At 52.8% G+C, this 14,520-nt stretch overlaps 8 protein-coding genes across 8 annotated transcripts; 3 read left to right on the top strand and 5 right to left on the bottom strand.

Moving 5' to 3' along the window:
- Positions 1–1,311: 1,311 nt before the first annotated feature.
- On the bottom strand, positions 1,312–2,778 carry DL89DRAFT_225317 (putative NADH-dependent fumarate reductase; the record flags this gene model as incomplete). Its single annotated transcript, XM_040884748.1, has 1 exon — positions 1,312–2,778. One exon carries the CDS (start codon positions 2,776–2,778, stop codon positions 1,312–1,314), a length of 1,467 nt encoding a protein of 488 aa, XP_040741723.1.
- Positions 2,779–3,353: 575 nt separating this feature from the next.
- On the top strand, positions 3,354–3,754 carry DL89DRAFT_269071 (uncharacterized protein; the record flags this gene model as incomplete). The annotated part of the gene is made up of 1 exon (XM_040888143.1): positions 3,354–3,754. A coding segment is annotated over one exon (283 nt), but the record flags the coding sequence as incomplete, so codon positions are not given.
- Positions 3,755–5,563: 1,809 nt separating this feature from the next.
- On the bottom strand, positions 5,564–7,273 carry DL89DRAFT_259115 (DUF229-domain-containing protein; the record flags this gene model as incomplete). Its single annotated transcript, XM_040885660.1, has 1 exon — positions 5,564–7,273. One exon carries the CDS (start codon positions 7,271–7,273, stop codon positions 5,564–5,566), a length of 1,710 nt encoding a protein of 569 aa, XP_040741721.1.
- Positions 7,274–8,084: 811 nt separating this feature from the next.
- On the bottom strand, positions 8,085–8,366 carry DL89DRAFT_269063 (uncharacterized protein). The gene has a single exon (XM_040888142.1). It carries the CDS (start codon positions 8,356–8,358, stop codon positions 8,092–8,094), a length of 267 nt encoding a protein of 88 aa, XP_040741720.1. The 5' UTR covers positions 8,359–8,366; the 3' UTR covers positions 8,085–8,091.
- Positions 8,367–8,623: 257 nt separating this feature from the next.
- DL89DRAFT_269062 (putative Rpc11-DNA-directed RNA polymerase III subunit C11) lies at positions 8,624–8,980 on the bottom strand. Its single transcript, XM_040888141.1, has one exon. It carries the CDS (start codon positions 8,963–8,965, stop codon positions 8,630–8,632), a length of 336 nt encoding a protein of 111 aa, XP_040741719.1. The 5' UTR covers positions 8,966–8,980; the 3' UTR covers positions 8,624–8,629.
- Positions 8,981–9,208: 228 nt separating this feature from the next.
- Positions 9,209–10,587, top strand: DL89DRAFT_285288 (60S ribosomal protein l10a; the record flags this gene model as incomplete). Its single annotated transcript, XM_040889815.1, has 2 exons — positions 9,209–9,213; positions 9,542–10,587. 2 exons carry the CDS (start codon positions 9,209–9,211, stop codon positions 10,191–10,193), a joined length of 657 nt encoding a protein of 218 aa, XP_040741718.1. The 3' UTR covers positions 10,194–10,587.
- An 834-nt stretch (positions 10,588–11,421) lies between these two features.
- On the top strand, positions 11,422–12,960 carry DL89DRAFT_259113 (uncharacterized protein; the record flags this gene model as incomplete). The annotated part of the gene is made up of 1 exon (XM_040885659.1): positions 11,422–12,960. The coding sequence occupies one exon, from the start codon at positions 11,422–11,424 to the stop codon at positions 12,958–12,960; it is 1,539 nt and encodes a 512-aa protein (XP_040741717.1).
- A 49-nt stretch (positions 12,961–13,009) lies between these two features.
- DL89DRAFT_269060 (uncharacterized protein) lies at positions 13,010–14,411 on the bottom strand. Its single transcript, XM_040888140.1, has one exon. The coding sequence runs from the start codon at positions 14,364–14,366 to the stop codon at positions 13,101–13,103; it is 1,266 nt and encodes a 421-aa protein (XP_040741716.1). The 5' UTR covers positions 14,367–14,411; the 3' UTR covers positions 13,010–13,100.
- Positions 14,412–14,520: the final 109 nt, after the last annotated feature.

Below are 14,520 nucleotides of genomic sequence, written 5' to 3'. Positions count from 1 at the left end.
CTGGAACTGCTGCTGGTGCTGAGGCTCTCGGGCTCCGCCATCTCGCTGGGCTCTGAAGGCATAGGCGGTGCGCTAGGCTCCACTGCTACAAATGACGTGACCGGCGGTGCCGAGATCACATTCAGATCCGTAGGCATGGTTGCCGAAGTCCGGTGGATCCGCGTTGTCAGGGGTGTTAACGGCGACATGTCTGTCGGCCGCCGACGCACATCCAGCGACGTGCGCAGAGGCAATGGTGGTGCCCGGTGCCCGTGCGAATTGTACCGCCGTGGTTCCTGCTGTATGGCCACGGGTGCCGGGGTCGAGACCCGCCGTGGCAGCTGCGCTGGATGCTCTGCTGTCGAGTACTGCATTGTCCGCACCTGCTGCATATGCGTTGGCGCTAGCGGTTGTGGGTCAAGTAATAGAAGACTGCTATGGCTCGTATTGCTGTGTCTGTCCAGCGTTGTCTCTGACCACGACGCCTGGAGCGAGGGACGCCGGTCTGACCGGTACCGCTGAGCGTTCTCTTGCTGCTGCTGCGTCTCCTGCGAAAGCGTACTGTCCATCAAAGTATGAAAGAAAAAAGTAAAGCGTTATCTATGAAAGGAAAAAGGCCGGTGGTGCACTTCTATACAGGAAAGTAGAGGAGAGGGCTTTGTCGCGGAAACAATGAAAATACAAAAAATTCTGAACTCCTTTGACGTAAATGAATAAATGGGGGAAAAAGCGTTGGAAGCAAAGCGGAAAACGAAAGCTTGGATTCGGCCACGCTTTTAAGAAAAACTGCCTCTGCTGGGGAGGGCTATCCACACACGAATTGCACTTTAGTCATCCCTAGTGTGGTGCTCTGATTACAAACCTTTGCATGATGGTGGCACCAGCGAATGGCTGGCTCTTCCCCGGGCAGAATTGCCCACTAGGTGTGCGACGAGACCTAAACCCCATGTTCCGTAGAGCCAAAAAAACCCTCACTTTGACTTTGGAGTACTGGAGAGCAGCCACTAGGGGAGAAGCATTGTTTCTACACTGCCACACAAGCCTGCATGGTGTCCAGGTTTTCCGTGGTGCTGCGTATACGGAAACAAGTCCGTTTTCGCGCCTGTTATTTTTGGCTATATCGGGGAATGATCGGAGGGACAAATTTCGCCTACTCAAGCCTAGGAATACAGACACAGGTAGTCTGCCGCCTCATTATTTGCACCCGGGGTGCACAGCGACTCGATCGCCGAAACAGTTGAGTGGACAGCCAGCACCCATTGTGATGCGGGAAATCTCCGCAGAATCTTGGCATTGATTGTTATAAAAGCTAGCACTACCCAAAACCTAAATTTAGCTGCTCACAGCCAGCGCAGCCTGGCGGCCAGCTTCCCTGCCAAACACCACACATTCAAGCAGCGAATTGCCGCCCAGGCGGTTGGCGCCATGCAGACCGCCAGTGACCTCACCAGCAGCCAGCAGGCCGTGGATCGGGGAGCCGTCGGCGCGCAGCACCCGCGCGTGCTCGTCGAACCGCACGCCACCCATAGTGTAGTGCAGGCTGGGCGTGACCACGCCCCAGTAATATTCGCCAGAGCTGACAGCGTCAGCAGGGAACACATGCTTGCCAAACTCGTCATTGCCCGACCGCCTCGCCTGGTCGTGTCCTGTCAGCGCCTGACTCAAGGTCTCCGGCTCCACGCGCAGCGCCTCGGCCAGTGCCTGCAGATTGTCGGCCTTCTGGATTAGCCCCATTTTCTGGTAGAAACCCAAAGCCCCATGACCGAACTTGCTGGCGGCCTGCTCGGACAGCACAAGATAGGCGGCAGCTTGTGGCTCATTGACTACGTAGTCGCCAGGGTAGCGCGCGCACAGATCGCTAATGCAGTGCTGGTTGATGGCGTCAGTGACCTTGTCACGCGTTTCGAGCTCATTGACAAACCGTCTGCCTTGGCCCGTCAGCAAAACGCCGCCGTCGCCGCGCAGCGCCTCGGCCGCCAGGAACTTTGTCGGATTACCAGCATCACCGCGCTTGACAAAGCCAGTCGGATGCACCTGCACCTGGTCCATGTCCACCAGCTGCGCACCCACCGCCGCAGCCAACTTCATGCCATCGCCAGTGGCAAACGGCCCATTGGTGGCCGGCAAGCCGACCAGCTGTGGGGCATACTTTTGCAGCAGATCGGCGTTTCTGCCTTCGCCGGCAAATCCGCCAGTCGCCAGAACCACAATGTCCGAGTCCAGCTTCTCAGTGGTCTCAGCAGCCTGGTAAACGACGCCGGTGACGCGGCTGTTCTTTTGGACAAGCTCGGTGACGCGCGCTCCGGTGACCAGACTGAACCGCTGGGGGTCGTGCTTGGCCAGGTGCTTGGCGAGCGTGCTGACGATGCCCCAGCCGACTGGCTGCGGCTTGCCGTTTATGTCTGGCCGCCGGTGCGTGCGCGCCCGGCTATGTCCGCCCAGTTGCGCCAGCACATCGAGGTCCAGCCCGAACTGCTCTTGCAGCCACGTCACCGCCTGCGTGCTCTCGCTCGTCAGCTTCCCCACCAGCGTCTCGTTTGATCTGCCATGGCCCGACTTGACCGTGTCCTTTGAGAACAGCTCCAGTGAGTCCTCAATACCGTTGGCCTTTTGCGTCCTGGTGTACACTCCGTTGATGCCCGACGATGCCTTGGCTGAGTTGCCGCCTGTGCGTGCCTCCTTGTCCAGCAGAGTCACTGTGATGCCGGCCATGTTGCGCGTCTGGTGGAGCGCCTCGGTCGCTGCCGAGAGCCCGGCCAGTCCGCCGCCGATTACTAGGATGTTTGTGCGTGGAACCATGCTTGGGGGTTTGAAGAGGTTGGTTACGAGCTTGGATGTGCCTTGCAGCCGCGAAATCGGTTGGAGTGCAAACAGATCGAGGAGGAAAGAGAATACTGCCACCACTAGGGTCAGCGCCAAGAGTCCGCGTATCATTGTCAGCAGCCCTACTCCGTTCATAGCGTCAGTTGTAGAACTCCTCGATGGCGTGGTTTTTGTATGCAATGTGGGAGAAGAGAGAGAAAAAGATTAGTGAGCAGTTTTTGAGCGCAACGGCCGACATATGAAGGCGCCAGGCATTGTGGCGTGATCCAGAGCTATCTCTAGTTGTCAGGCAAAAAGTAGAGCCGAACTCCTCCCACCCCGCCAAGAAACTTACGAAATACCGGACAGAAGCAAAAAATGGTATTAAAAAAGTTGGAGGAAGAGGAGAGCCAGCGAACCAATATCAGCTACGCCGCACCACTGCGTCATCACAGGCGACAGTAGCAGAAACCATACTACATCTGATCTTCCGAAAAGCGGAACACAAAATCCACAGCCTAAAAAATAGGGAGTAGCTCTTAACTTTTTAATAACTCCCCCCCCCCACAAACCATGTCCACAAGCCACCTGCACATCTACCGCCAGCTCCTGCGCGAAGTCAACAAGCAATTCACATCGGTCAGCCAGAACCGCTTCTGGGCCACCCAGCTGCGCCTCAAATGGTCCGCCACCCCCGACCTCCAAAAGGCCCAAACCGTGCTTACCTACCTGACGAATAACCGCAGGTACAAAGAGCTACTCGACGAATTCCAGCCCAAGATGCCCGAAAGCGACCGCATCACCAAGACTGCCAACCGCGTCGGCCTGGAGATCCCCAAGTCATACAGCGAATAAATGCCAGAACCATTTTCCCACCGATCTTGCTTACATATTTGGCTTCTTGAACAAATAGATCTTGAAATCCATTAAAAATATCGTTATTTTTATCTTTACTTCTTTACCTATATATAAGATTTTATAGCCCAAAAAGTGTCTAACCGTCCGCCAGAAACTTTTTAATTGATTAAAAAAAACTTTTAAACCTCAAAGCGAGTTTGCGCGACTTGCTCTGTAAACTCCTTTTGATCTTGTGCGGCATCTGACCTCATCGGTGAAACCAGGGTGACAGGCTGGTATTGTAGTGGTCACAGGTCTCCACTATATATCTCCATTGGTTCAGCGCAAGAGCTGCTCTCATTGTCGGTCGACTCGATAACTTCCATGGCATCATCATGGTGGTCATCACCGGCTGCGCAACACTCTTTGGATATTTATTTATGAGCATCTATTGAATAAGGCCATATAGCTCTTCTAGCGGTCATGCAATATTTGTGGGTTTATTTTACAAATTAATTTGTCTTATGAACATGCGTAAGCAGTAGTATTTGGGCCACAATGGACCCAGTCTGTATAGACTGATTCAAGAGACTGTATCAGTGCTAAGGGCCCCAAGAACCATGCAAGCCAGATCATTTTTAATAAAAAGTTCCTAATGCTATGCATTTGCAATAAAGCAAAACTGAACAGCATCATTTCTCTTCTTACTTGCCTATTGAATTTCTCAAATGAATATTACCCCTAGCACTACTGTCATAAAGACATCACTTGGTGGTATTGGCTTCCGCGATTCTATGTTGTCCTGCCCAGAGCAATTTGTATACAGCGCCAATATCATCAAAGGGAATACATATATGCTTGCACGATGGATATTACTCCATCAACTAGCTGACAATGATGCCTTTAACACTGCAGTATTAGTGAAAAGGGTTTCACTTGTCCAATTTATTTATTTATTTATCACAATCTGAAGGCGAAGACTCATATCTGCCAAGGATTTCGTCAACCGGAAGGACAGGTCAGAACTGTCGAGCGCAGATTTCTGTGATGTAGTTAGATACCATATTTATGATTATCTATTACATAATGGCGATATTGAGTTACATGGCGTGCGCGAAATGAATCAGGTAGCGACATACGTGGATACCGAGCTGATGACAACATACAAGAACAACATTGTGTTGCACTATGGCAGTTGCCTACAGCGGATTCTGGCCAAATTGATTGATATTCGCAGCCGCAAAAACACACTGCACAGTACAATGGGCAATGTATCCAAGGCTGAGTTCAATAATGCATGTCAAGTGTGTATTTATACACCTGCACAGAAGCCATCAGATGAAACAGAGGCTACTGCAGCAACTGCAGCAGTACCGGCTGATTCACTTGCTGCTGCATCGGCAGCAGTAGCAGATATTCCGGTATGTTCCCAACCCACGGCCTTACCAGAGATCGAAGAACCCAGCTGTGAAGTGCCATGGCCTTCTCCGCTATACAAGCGAGTCATGTAAGCAGGCCATGGCACAATACAGGCGGGACTGTTCATCTCGACTCTTGAACCGCGACCTCGCAGCAGTTCTAAACTTCAGACTCATTTTCCAGTCACTCTGTGATTCAGGCAATATTCCTGAACGGTTCTGTCGTTCTACGGCCATTGCTGCCGATGTTTCTGGCACCACTCCAGCAACAAAGAACCCGTGCAAGAGGCGTGCAGCAGCAGGCGATTCTGTTGCCAGCAGCAGCGAGCCAGCGCTGAAGCGCCTGCGCTGAGCAGGCCACCAAGGTGGGAGATGTCCATGATCGACATTGCACCAACAACCATCCGACACGTTCAAATGACCGGTTCACCGTGATGCTCTTATCGACATGTCAAGCCATGCTGACTAGCAGACGAGCTCGCATCGCGAGCAGAGTAATTCTGGTACCTGCAAATACAAAATTTTCTTTACTTGCACATGCAAAAGTTTGCTCCCACGCCTGCCTCGGCACACGTCCGTGCCGCCTTCACCGGTGTGAACAGAGAGCGGTCGAAATCCTGCTGGTCGTACCTTGGCCAGTTGGCCAGTGTCTTGAGCGTATAATGCGTCTCAAACGGCGTCGTCAGGCGCTGCTCGTTCGTATACAGCCCGTGCCTAGTGTGCTGGTCCACGTATGAGCGCAAATAGCTTGGCATGACCATCGAGAAGAACGGGTTTTTGTGCTCAATCTGCCCACTGTTTAGGAATGCAAAATTCAAACCCATGTGCAGACCGTGGTCAGACAGCAAGAACAGCACCGTGTCCTCCAGCTCCCCGCTCTCCTTCAGCTCCACGAGGAACTGCGACAGCCTGTTGTCGAGCGAGCGCAGAACTTCGCCCGTGCCCTCGTGTCCCTCCATCAGATTGAGCATCATCAGGTACGGCCTGGTTTCGTTCGCCTCCCGCATCTCCTTCCTGAACTGATTGACATAGTCGAATCCGTACTCATGCACATGCCGCCCGTACAAACACCTTGCTGTGATCGAGAACGGGCCCTTGAAGTTACCAAACGAGTTGCCCGAGCTCGGGTAAAACTCTGGCATGCAGAACGGTGACGACATTTCATAGTCCAGACTGCGTCCGCCGACCGAAAAATCCAGTGAATCGAACATATCCGCAATATATGTTGTGGCCCAGTCCTCGCACGACGTCTCCACGCGAGCAGTAACATACCCGCGGTCACGGAAATACGCCCAGATCGGCAGAGAGTTGCGCCCAGGGAATATCTCGCCCATGTACATGGCCTTGGTACTGTTGTCGGTGCTGACACCCAGTGAGTGGTACCGGAAGAGCTCGGTCAGTTCGGTCTTGCCCGGCTCGTGCAGGGTGGCAAGCACCTTTGCGGTTTTCTGCAGTCGCCGGTAGAACTGTCTATGCGAGACAGCGTCAACAAACAGGAACATCACGTTTGGCCGCTTCTGAGGCGCGCCCGGGTGGTCCTCCAAATGCTCGGTCGGGCTGCGCGTATCGGCGGGCGGCGTGAATTTCGGCAGCTCCGAGGGCCGCGGGCTAACCCTTGTTACGATCTTGCTACCTGTACCGCACCGCACCACCACGGCCTGCGTGCCCGGATTGAGCTGCATTGGCTTTGTGTACGGAACATGTGTTGTGCGGTCCAGCACCCGGTGATTGAACACCTGCCATTTGGACTTGTCCTTGAGCGGCCACTCTCTGGTCTCCGGCAGGATATCGACGTACACGGAGCTCTGCGAGCAATTGACGCTAAGCAGACCTTCGCCATCGATACTCGCCTCGAATTTCAAATCCTCTGGCTTGCACATCATGCTGCCAGCCCAGAAGTTCTGCGTGCCTGCCGGCAGCAGATCGACCAGCGGGTAGTTGTTTCCTTGCCACTGGCACTCGCCAGGAACTGCGCGCATTCTGTCAAACATCCCTTGGTCAAATACCGTAATGTAGTGCCGCAGCGCCACTGTGACGCCGCACGCCAACCCAAGAACCGCCAAGAACAATATCGCCAGGAAATGCGGCACTGTTGTGTACAGCACATAGAGGCTGACGATGACCAGATTCAGTGGCACGTAAATCAGCAAAAACACCAGTAGATTGTAGAACCCATGGTGCTCGAACCGCTCGCCATGGTCATACACATACAGCAAAACAAATAGCGCCAGTGCCATGGTCACGGTTGTTTTTCGTGTCGTCGGGCGCATCCGCCGCGTATACAGGATAACCGTGATTGCTGTCAATGAAAGCACCGAGACCAGGATTTCGGCCCCCATGATGCCGAGGTTTTCGTTTATAAATAGAAGATCGCCGCCCTGGAGACTCAGCAGGTACGAGGACACCCAGGTGCAGGTCAGTGTGAACAACACGATATTGAGCGGGTGCTTTAGTCGCAATGGAATGCAGAACGACACCAGGCGAAGGAAACGCTGCGGCTCGCTGGCCTTTTGGTTGATATGTGGAAGCAGATAGTCTGTCGAGGCCTCCGAGGCCGACCGCGATACAGCCGAAAGCTCGACAAAATGCTCGGGGCAAGCATTTCCTCGGCTTTGGAATCTGACTGCATCGATATGGAGTATTGGATATTATACGCACTAGTGGATCCGCAGACAGCTGCTTAGCACAGATAGGAATGTAATGAAAGAGAGATGCTGAAGGAACTAGGGGTACTCTCGAAAAGAATAAAAAAAGGGCTGTCCCGTCGGCTGTTTGGCGAGGGAAGAGGGCTCCAGACTCTTTCTAATATACAGCCGCTATGGCGTTGCGCACGCTGGCACCCCGCGGTCACCCTCGGAACTACGTCGGCTGTTCAGCCTCCCATGCGCCCGCCCGCTCCTACTCCCCCAACTAGCCACTCTATCTCCACCCACCTCTGACGCATTTTGCGAATACACAATAAGCTAAGATTATGTGCTCCAAAGGTGGCTCGCATTTCCGCCATTTGTTTCCGCTCTACAGAACCTTCCATACAGCATTCTTTTTTCACTCTTTTCTATCCGGCACGGCGCTGAGAATCCCAAGCGAGGTCTTGCTGTCCAGCATCGTTTGGGATACTTGGTTTTTCCGCTTGTGGGCATCTTTCAGCAGTTGTCCACTTCGGTTTGCCAAATCGCGGATACGCCCACGAATGCCGCCGAGGTTGTGCAGCGGGGCCGTGGGTGGGGTGCTCAAGTGGCTGAAAGAAGCAATGCTCGGTTGCATGACTTTTCGTCAGTTGAAAGCACATTGGCAAATGGTGTTGTTGAATGGATTGTGACATTTGGGGGGGGGGAGCCTGGATAAAGAGCGCGGAGGGAGGAGCAATGACGTCCGAGAAAAGCAAAAGCTTGTCCGACATGATGCAGAAATTGGTGCACAGCATCTCCCGAATATATCTGCAATCTTTGTCAGAAACTGCAGCATTTCCACCCTATCAATTGAAATGCCAAGACATCCCAATACAGATAATCCTTTAAGGTTCACCTGCTAAGCCAGATCGAGTATATGGGGGATACTATTATGTACATTGAAATTAGTGCCTAGCAAGTTTCTCACCCCTCCTTCCAGGTGTGGCTGCACTCGGAGTTGCAGCACTTGAAGAAGATGGTTGCTGGCTCATCGAGGGACCGGAGCTGGATCTGCATAAAGTAGGCTCGTTGGTGCTGACACTTGGGACACGGCGTCTCGATCGAATCGACGTTCTTCCACGCCTCCTCGCCGCCCAGCACATCGTCCACCTCCTTGCGCTTGAGGATTGTGCGCGAGATCATCTGCCGCCGGATCGGGAACTGGTACGGACACGTCTGGCACACCAGACACGTCTCGCCGTTCTCGCCGACGCCGTTCTCCACCAGGAGCAGGTTCGAGCACGACGGGCAAAAGTGCATTGCTGACTGAGGCTGTGAATCGGGGGGGGGGGACGAAAAGCAAAAGAGAGCAAGGTGGGCGAAAAGTGTGGCTCCAAGAGCACGAGAAAAGGTCGGGCTTTGGCGGCATAGCCAATCACGGCTGTGTCTGGGGGAGGGAAAGCGCCAGCTGCGGTCAGCTGCTGCCTAAGGCCAGCCGTGATCCACGGCGCCTGGTGAAACGCCCTTTATTTCCCAACCCCCGATTTTCGAATCCATCCAAAAATGAGGTACGTCGACGGATACGCCGCGGAAATAGTGCGCCGGAGCTGCTGGAGTCGCTGACGGATTTTCTTTGTGGGTGACGGACCGAGGCAGGGGCATGCGCGCAGAGGGCAGAGGCGGCAGACATTGGGCCGGAATCGGCATTGGCCTGTGTGCACCCTCAGCCTCGGCACCTTCAGCCTCAGCACCTTCCCACTCAGCAGCAACCAGCACACGCACATTCGCACATATTCCCATGCATGTACGCGTCTATGCACGCCTGTGCACCAAAGAGTCCTTTCACACAGCCTAATTCACCCCACTCTACAACCACTGCTTCACCACACCCTGTAGCGGAAGCAAGATTCAGGTTGCTGCTGTGCGCGAGGAGGTCCGTGCCCTCCTTGCTGCGTCTGCCGAGAGCAAGCGCAAGTTTGTCGAGACTGTCGAGCTCCAGATCGGTCTGAAGAACTACGACCCGCAGCGCGACAAGCGTTTCTCGGGCACCATCAAGCTGCCCCACATCCCGCGCCCCAAGATGACCGTGTGCATCCTTGGTGACGCCCACGATGTCGACAAGGCCAAGGCCATCGACATGCCGTTCCGCTCGGTCGAGGACCTCAAGAAGATGAACAAGAACAAGAAGCTCATCAAGAAGATGGCTGCTTCGTACGATGCGTTCATTGCCTCGGAGGCCCTCATCAAGCAGATCCCGCGTCTGCTGGGTCCTGGTCTGCACAAGGCCGGTAAGTTCCCCACCCCCGTGTCGCACACCGACGACCTCACTGCCCGTGCCGACGAGATCCGTGCCACCATCAAGTTCCAGCTCAAGAAGGTTCTGTGCCTGGCCGTTGCCATCGGTAACGTCAGCATGGAGGAGGACGAGGTTCTCGGCAACATCATGCTTGCTGTCAACTTCCTGGTGTCGCTGCTCAAGAAGCGCTGGCAGAACGTCAAGTCGCTGTACATCAAGAGCACCATGGGCAAGCCCCACCGCCTGTACTAAGCAGCGCATTTCTCTCTGTCCCCCAGCAGCCGTGTCCATCTAGTGGTTGTTTGACGCAGTGGTTCTGAGGGCAGGGCCGGCTATATTCTGGCGACTTCCGCTCAACTCTTTCACCTGTACCAAGTTCACATTGGGAATATTGTACAGTTACCAAAGCGCGGTTCCTAGTTTCCTCGTCCTTCTTTCGTGTGGCAGCTGTCCTGTTAGCAGGAGGGCTTGCCACCGGGCGTGGAGCTGGATACCTGTTATCCACCTAGGGCGTGTCTCTTGGGAGCTTTGTAGCTGGTCTCTTTTCTCTGAGTTGCTGCTCAAATAAACACGCTGTTGGACATAACCACCATGTCGACCACGACTGCAATTTGTCAATTCTATCACCCCCCCACTACTGCTGAAGATTATGCAGTCTATATCGCGAGACCATTTAGCTATGCTTTTCAGTCGCAAATTTTCACCAGAGTCATGAGACACGCATCCAAAAAGCCAATTGCCTAGCACCCATTGTGGCCAGCCATGGACTGCAGGAACCAGCAAAGCGCGTGCTGACTACACAGTGAGCTCCAATTGTGAAGGCGCGCCAGCCTAGCTAACTGACAACACTATCAATGTCATCTCAAAGCCGGCTATTGCTTTTTCTTCGAAACATTCGATGCATAGCAGCCAGTTTAACTGGGGAATTCCGCAATTTTTTGTACTAGCCTAGCGCCACAATTTGATCGTAGGGGGAGCATCTCAAATGGGTTTCCAAGGTTCAGTTTCATCTCTCTGGCCAGGTATGGCAGATGAGCTTTTTTGTTGGCTGAGCATTGCCGGGGTGGGGAATGTTTATAATAATAATAAAAACACACCACTTCTTGGTAGATGGCTATGGTGTACAAGAATGGAAGTCCACTTTCCTATAAAGGCTTTGCTGAGTCTCCTTACACCACCTCTGCGGAATTCAGCGGTTTCAAGTTGACCTCCCCATTCTCAGCACTTTGCAAGTAAAAGCCATTCTATCATTATCGAGCACGTTGGATTTTGCTACCAGACCCTGGAGATCCCGTATATTCCAGAGCATTTATATAACGACCAATCTCTCCTCTCTTGCTACTTCATAGTCATTTATTGCTTCTCTTCACTTGTTATATCATCAGGAACCCGCTAAATTGTATTGTCTGCCCGACAGATATGGTAGACATCATATACTGCCATCCATATTACACCACCGACATATGCGAGCTCCACTAGTATGCTCCATTCGTTGCACATGAGGATAGGAAACAGCAGCAGTCACCACTGTCAACAGTACCATCACAGCTTCGCGGTTAAGGACATTCTCGATGATGAGGCACCTAAACCATACACGCTCCATGAGTTCCGCTGGTATGTTGAATTTGTCGAGCTCAGTAGCGAAAACTTGTCATTCTTGGAGTGCTACCACAGCCTTCTCAGCGATGTGAAGACAGGTCAGCTAGATCCGAATGATTTGGAGGCTATGAGCTCGCGCATAACTAACATTGCCGATATCTTTATACTGCCTGGAGCCGCCCTTGCGATCAACATCCCAGACAGCATGCAGCAGTATATCGCAAACTGTATTGGCTCAGAACCTCTACCATCACTTCTCACACCCGCAGTTGACCACATAACCAACCTTGTTCAGAACAGCACGATCCCCGAATACATAAAATGGAGCCGGATCCAACACGCAAAACAGCATTGCAGCTACAACATGGCTGTGTGGTCAGCCTTTCTTGCTATATTAACAGTCGGTGTAGTCCTGATCATGACCATGCCGGTCTGCCACCGCCAACTTCGTCTTATTTTCCTGCCGTTCACGTATTGGTCGATTGGTGGGATTGCCTGCAGCGCCTTCTTTTCTAGTCCAGAGCGATGCTTTGTCCGACTGTTCCGTGCCCTTTGCAAGAAACTGCCAAGGCATCGTGCGCTACACGCGTCGAGTACTGGGAGCATAAAGCCAACGCCATACTTGTGCGATGACGAGATACATCAGGTGGATTTCTTGTCGAATACCAACGTGGCCGTGTCTACAGCCACACATGTTGGTGACACATATAATGTGACAGACACTCCAGCCGACACCGATAGCCGGCTGTTCACCCTCTCAGTTGATTCAAATGCTGCCAATATATTAAACGGCTGTTCTGGGTTCCCGGAGATCGCTCCCCAGCCCCGCCCTGCACACAGTCGCTCTACAGGTACCATGGTTGCAAGTCCTTCAGCCCCACCGCTAGTTCATCACGAATGCCACACATTATCGACTATCGCCATTAACACAGACTCCAGCTTCACAGATATCTTGCCTGTTTCCCACAACATTTCATCGACGGGTACGCTGTCACAAGTAGACAAACTTGATGCAAACGAGCTTGCGATTATTGCGCCGTGGACAGCTCAGAGGGTACCCCCCTCGCTGCTGAATAGTGTGGGCAGCCGCCACACAGCTCCATTGCCCAGTGGCTCTCACTATTCCAAATTACCAGAAGAGCTGAGCAATGATATAGAGGCACACTATCCGGAGCCGTGTGTCTTGCCGACGCGACAATCACCATCCATCCGTCCCTGTGCCCACAGTACATTCGAAGCTGTACCGCAATCTAACCACTTGCCCACTGGAGTTAACTCGTTGGGTACAGGCACTTCTCCATACATCTGGTGGCACACTGGCACCCATGCGATTCTTCCTCAGCTGATTATTTGGCACATTGGTGTTCTCGCCTACTGGCTTGTCATCATGCTTGTACCAACCAGGAGGCCAGTGTGCTGATTCAACATCAGTTTGTCAATATATCTGCGATGTTAATATTCAGAATACCCATGCGTCATTTGCTGTTAGTTTATCAGTTCTACTCCAGCTACCGTTCTTTTAAATCCAACATCTCCTTCAATATGTACTACAAATTGCACTCAGACAAGTGAGTATTTATCGCCTCGCCTTATCAGCACTCCTGCCAAAAGCATATCCTCGATAGCTTCTTCGGGATTGCTTCCAATCTCAACCAGCTTAGCAACTAAGACACTGTGTGTGGCTGAATTGCCTTGATTCTGCAAAAGTGTCCGCACCGCTGGCACCTCGCTAGGCAGCAGTGTATCCAGGGCATCCAAGTTTCCGAAGAGCGTGTTGTCACCAATATCGAAGGCATCAAGAGAGTCACTCGACAGTCGCTCAGATATCACTTCACCACGAGGTTTCTTGCGTATATGACATGTGGGCGAGGACTGATCCGCTGGATGCGACGATTTTGAGGTATAGGGCTCAGTATCGTCTAAATGGACGATTCTTACACGCTTTGCTGACGGTGGATGTGGTGAGAAATGCAGTTCAGAGTTGCTTGCCACACCCTGGGGATACATTTGCGTTTCAGCATTGGTTACAAGGGTCGGCCTGCCATGTCCACGTTCAGCCGAATTAGCCTCCTGCTGTCTGAACGTCCGAGCTCCACAAGGTGCTTGTGAAAGCTGCGACTGCAAAAATGAGCGCATGCTCTGAGATGGAAATCTGCCACCTAGCCCTTCATACTGCGGGCTATTATAGGGAGGCAAATCGGCATAGCTTGGGAAGTAGTAGCCAAACATGTGTTGTGTATCCATCATGGCTGCAATATCCGACATTGGGTCTGTCTTTATGTCGATCATGTGGCCCCGAATCCATGTCGTCGGCTGGTCAGCAGAGCAGCTGGAGCTGGTTCGCGATGACTGGGTTGACGGGAACAAGGAGTGGCATATTTGGCCCATCACAACTAAAGAGGTACCAGTTAGCTCGCCGTCGGATGTTCGGCCTTGTGACAACCGCGTTTCCATCTCGCTCTTCTCTGTCAAATCATCACCATAGCCCTCTCTCGTGCAGGGACACAGCATAAATGGGATGATTCCAGTTGTGTCGTCAATGTAGTAAAATGTGCATTTGCGCGCATCGATCTCAGCCACTGACTTGCCCACGATGGTGCCATACACTCGTATGCGTCCAAAGGTTAGGCTATGGCTGATGTTTGGGTTGTTTGTGTCGCTGATCCGGAGCCGATGGGGGTAGCCTCGAGAAGCACAGGGTTCTGCAGGCTCTACTTGACTCAGACCAATATTGGATAGCGATTCCGCAGCCAGGGCATGTTTAATGAAGAGCTGAGCATGCGCTCGAAGACTCAGCTCCCGTGTGTGAGTCTGGCTTGCAGTCATCGCTCGATAGGTGGCTGAGGGTTCCGAGATTTTCAGAGAAAAGAGGGCTAAACCTAGATTCAGTTGCCTGTGCCAGCTAACACAGCATGGCATGGCTACGACGGCCTGGCCATGCGTGGATATGGGCTTCAGCGGTATGCACCTGCGGTGTGGT

This window comes from Linderina pennispora (assembly GCF_002104995.1).
Source record: "Linderina pennispora strain ATCC 12442 chromosome Unknown DL89scaffold_11, whole genome shotgun sequence".
Taxonomy (NCBI): domain Eukaryota; kingdom Fungi; phylum Kickxellomycota; class Kickxellomycetes; order Kickxellales; family Kickxellaceae; genus Linderina; species Linderina pennispora.
This window is presented reverse-complemented; position numbering and strand designations above follow the sequence as displayed.